Here is a 4,569-nt window from a genome sequence, read left to right as displayed (position 1 = left end):
CCTGCTTTTCCAACTAGGGTTGTGACTTAGCATATAATAATAATGATAATAATGATAATATAATAATAATAATAACTACAGCACTGTAATTGTTCAGTGGCTACTTTCCTCTTGGTAAGGGTAGAAGAGACTCTTTAGGAGGACACTCCAAAATCAAACCATTGTTCTCTAGTCTTGGGTAGTGCAATAGCCTCTGTACCATGGTCTTCCATTGTCTTGGGATAGAGTTCTCTTGCTTGAGGGTAACCTTAGGCACATTATTCTGTTACTTCTCTTCCTATTGTTATTCTAAAGTTTTTATAGTGTATATATAAAAGATTTATTTTAATGTTGTTATTGTTCTTAAACTTCTCTTGTAGTTTATTTCCTTATTTTCTTTCCTCGCTGAGCTATTTTCCCTGTTAGGGCCCTTGGGCTTATAGCATCCTTCATTTCCAGCTATGGTTGAATCTTGGTAAATGATAATAATAGTTTGCTGTTTCAGTTTTTTCCCTTCATTTTCAATGTTTAATGCGTGTATGTACACACAAACATAAACTTACATATGTAAACATACACACACACATATATAAATATATAAATATATATATATATATAAATATATATATATATATATATATATATATATATATATATATATATATATATATATATATATATATATATATATATATATATATAAACAATCAATTATATTAAGTATCATCAACAACAACAACAACAACAACAACAACAACAACAAATACAGCCATTTCAGTCCACTTCAGGCCAAACGTCTCAGAAATGTCATCACAAAGCTGCGGATTGGTAATGGTGGGAGATTTTCGTCTGATTCACAGCACACCAACCTAGTATGGGTGGCCCCGACTAGAACAGCTTTGCTGATTATGGCAATACGCAAACTTTCATTTTTTTTTATTCTAGAATGGAAGTATTACCAGTTTTCATTAAGTATCTACTTATATATGTATACATATATATATATATATATATATATATATATATATATATATATATATATATATATATATGCATATATATATATATATATGTATATATATATATGTATATATATATATATATATATATATATATATATATATATATATATATATATATATATATATATATATATATATATTTATATATATACATATATATATTTATATATAAATATATATATATATATATATATATATATATATATATATATACACGCATACATATATACTGTGTATAAACACGCACACACATACACTCACTAGCCCATGCGTATGTTTGTACGTGTATGCACACACGTAATTCATCGCTAAGTTTTTCAAAGGCCCCACTCCCCCCCCCCCCCCCCCCCCGTTCTCCTTCCCTAATTAGAAGCCTGTTGGATAAGCTTGTGTGACCCCATGTGTTCGTTTGCAATTAGATTTTTAGGTAATGGACGCTAATTAAGCTTTTTTTTCCAAGCGGATTTAACCTTTATTGTCCCATCTCAAAAGGGCGGTTTTTGTTCGTTATGAATCCGCTCGGGGAAAAAACCGCAGTGCTAATTCTGTTCATTGGGTCTGGTCGTTTCTCCAACGGGTCTTCTCAGGCTCATATAATCTATTTGTTTTTTAGTTTATTTTTGTAGTTATTTCGATTGTTTATGCTTTTATCTGGATTATTATCTTATCTCGGAGTTTATTTTGTATGATTCTCCCATTCTCAAGCTTCGATAAAGGAAAAGAAACTATTTTTCATTATTTAAATTTAAGACTGGGGTAACTGGAGATTTGTAATAATAATTTATATGTCTGTAATTCTTTCATTACAGACATGATTATCAAAATTAATGTTGTTGTTGTTGTTGTTGTTGTCGTTGTTGTTGTCTTGCCCATATTAGCTGTAAATTTCAAGTTATTGTGCTATTACAAAGTTTGATTCCATTTGTTTCTGGCTTAATAATAATAATAATAATAATAATAATAATAATAATAATAATAATAATAATAATAATAATACTATCTTATCATTAATATTATTATTTTCATTATTATTATCATTATTATCATTTTGTCAAACCTAAGTAATGAGTCTATCTGTTATTTTACACACACACATAAACACACACATCAGCTTCTGCTGATGAGATTTGTAGGAATTGCAAGACGAAAATTAGAATCCAAAATTAGAGTTTAATAAGGAGTAGAAAAACCATTGGGAGCAATGTTTTGGAAAGGATATTCTGTCAGCAACCTTAGTAGGGACAGTAGGATGCTCTAAGACCAAGGGCTCCAACAGGGAACAGTAGCTCAGTGAGGAAAGGAAACAAGGAAACGAAATACTAAATCAATCGTCTTTATAACCAAAGCTACAAATTCCTAACCTTAATAATCAGGACAAACTACCTCCTCTATAACGCAAGGTGCTACTACCTGATATTATGAAGAAATAAGTACATTGCTTTATCTTCTACCTTATATATTACGTTCATGAATGGCAGAGGCAAGGGACAGTGACATTACCCTATCATGAAGGACATTGCCCTAGAGGCTGACCTTATATACATATAATCAGCGACCACGTCCCCTCTCCACCCAAGCTAGGATCAAGGATGGCCCGCCAATGGCTGCTGATGACCCAGCAGATATAGGTTCCCCCAAACACCCCATGCTTAGCTCACAATATGGTAAGGTTGCAGCAACCAAATGAAGTAACAGGTTTGAGCGGGACTCGAAACTCCAGTCTGGCGATCACCAGGCAAGTAGTTTACAAACAGGCCATCACAACTAACACAGAGGCGAGGTGAATGCAGTTGAAATTTATTCAAAAAGACAACAACCTTATATATAGACAGTTGGGAGCAAGAATGGCACAAAATTCATGACTGACGCAATATTCAAACAGTATAAACCATGCGATGGCAAGCTTAAACGGTTTTCTATTATCTTTGCGGGGTCAAGCGAGAGATAAAAAAAAGCAATAATGTTACAGTGTATGTGGATGGACCAGCTTACATACCAGGTTCTGGTAGCTGGCTTTGTAAACCAGGTTTTCGCCTACCAGCCGCACGTTCTCTTCCTGGCAATTCAATTACTGGCTCATATTGATTGTAGTCACCAGCTGTGGTTCCATTCCTATTGCTTCTTTTATTTCCAGACCGATGTCAATTTCCTTCCTTTTATGTCGTTAGAAAAAATCTAAAACAATCTTCTGTACATACACCAACCATTGGATTCTCTTGCTGTTGTTTGCCTGCATTTGTTGTTGTAATACATCAGTTTGTTGTTACATGATGTCATCGTCATCAAAGTCATTGTTGTCAAAATCTTAGTCGATGTCTTCCTCGTTATCGAAGTCATCGTCGTCGTCAAAGGCGTCAAAGTAGTCGTTTTCAAAGTATTTGTCATTGAACTCGTAGTCATTGAAGTCTCTGTCATTGAAGCCGTAGTCATTGAAGTCGTTATCGAAATCGTCGAAGTCAAAGTCATCGTCGTCGAAGTTATTGTCGCCGAAGTCATCGTTAGTTGTTGTCTTTGTCGTCATCAAAGTCGTCAAAGTCATCGTCACCGAAGTCATTGTCGTCGAAATCATCGTTAGTCTTCGTCTTCATCGTTATCGAAGTCGTCGAAGTCATTGTCACCAAAGTCATTGTTTTTCGAAATCTTAGTAGTCATCTTCATTGTTATTGAAGTCATCGACGCGATGTCATCGTCGTTATCAAAGTCATCGTCATCAAAGTCATTGTTGTCGAAGTCATCATTAGTTGTTGTCTTCGTTGTTATCGAAGTCATCGTCACCGAAATTACCGTTAATCATCGTCTTTGTCGTTATCAAAGTCGTCGCAGTAATCGGCACTGAAGTCTTTAACACTGAATTCATCTTAAGTTGTCGTCTTCCTCGTTATGGAAGTCGTCAAAGTCATCGTCACTGAAGTCATTGTCGTCGATGTCATCGTCACTGAAGTCATTGTCGTCGAAGTCATTGTCACTGAAGTCATTGTCGTCGAAGTTATCGTCACTGAAGTCATTGTCGGCGAAGTCGTCCTTATCATCGTCGTTGTAGTCATTGTCATCATCGTCATCGTTATCTAAGTCATCGTAGTCGAAGTTGTTATTGTCATCTAAGTCATCGTCGTCATCATCATCACTGTCGTAGTCATGGTTCACTATCCTCTACTTAATCACACTTAGGAAGCTGTAAGCTCTGTCTGGGTTTGTATATCGTCAAGATTGGATGGAAAGAAATATTTGGTTGAAGATCATTCGAAGATGTTTAAGAGACGATTAACTAATGTCTTATTGAATAATCACACTCACTATCAAGACAAAAATATTTCGCTTGTTTTAAACATCCCTTAGTTGATTACACCATTATAATTAGCTAATTAATTGATTAATCATGATTAAGTTGTCTCTGCGTTGCTATTGATTCTTGTTCTTATTACCATTAGTAAATATAAATGGCAAACGAAGTTTAATCATTTTTAACCAGCTTCTTCAAAAAGAGCTTGTTGTGACCTACTGGTAAGGTCTCTACCTGGTGATCACCAGATTGGGGTTTGAGTCCCGCTCAAAATCGTTAGTTCCTTTC

At 34.6% G+C, this 4,569-nt stretch overlaps 1 protein-coding gene across 1 annotated transcript in view; it reads right to left on the bottom strand.

The window, feature by feature from the left end:
• Nucleotides 1–3,854: 3,854 nt before the first annotated feature.
• LOC137617627 (aspartate and glycine-rich protein-like) overlaps nucleotides 3,855–4,569 on the bottom strand; it is a 14,563-nt gene continuing 13,848 nt past the window's right edge. The window contains exon 2 of the mRNA XM_068347633.1: nucleotides 3,855–4,125. Within this exon, the coding sequence (XP_068203734.1) occupies nucleotides 3,855–4,125 (271 nt within the window). The remainder of the gene's footprint in view (nucleotides 4,126–4,569) is intronic.

Source organism: Palaemon carinicauda, chromosome 23 (assembly GCF_036898095.1).
Source record: "Palaemon carinicauda isolate YSFRI2023 chromosome 23, ASM3689809v2, whole genome shotgun sequence".
Taxonomy (NCBI): Eukaryota; Metazoa; Arthropoda; class Malacostraca; order Decapoda; family Palaemonidae; genus Palaemon; species Palaemon carinicauda.
Note: the sequence above shows the minus strand (reverse complement) of the source record. Positions and strands in the feature narration are given on the sequence as shown.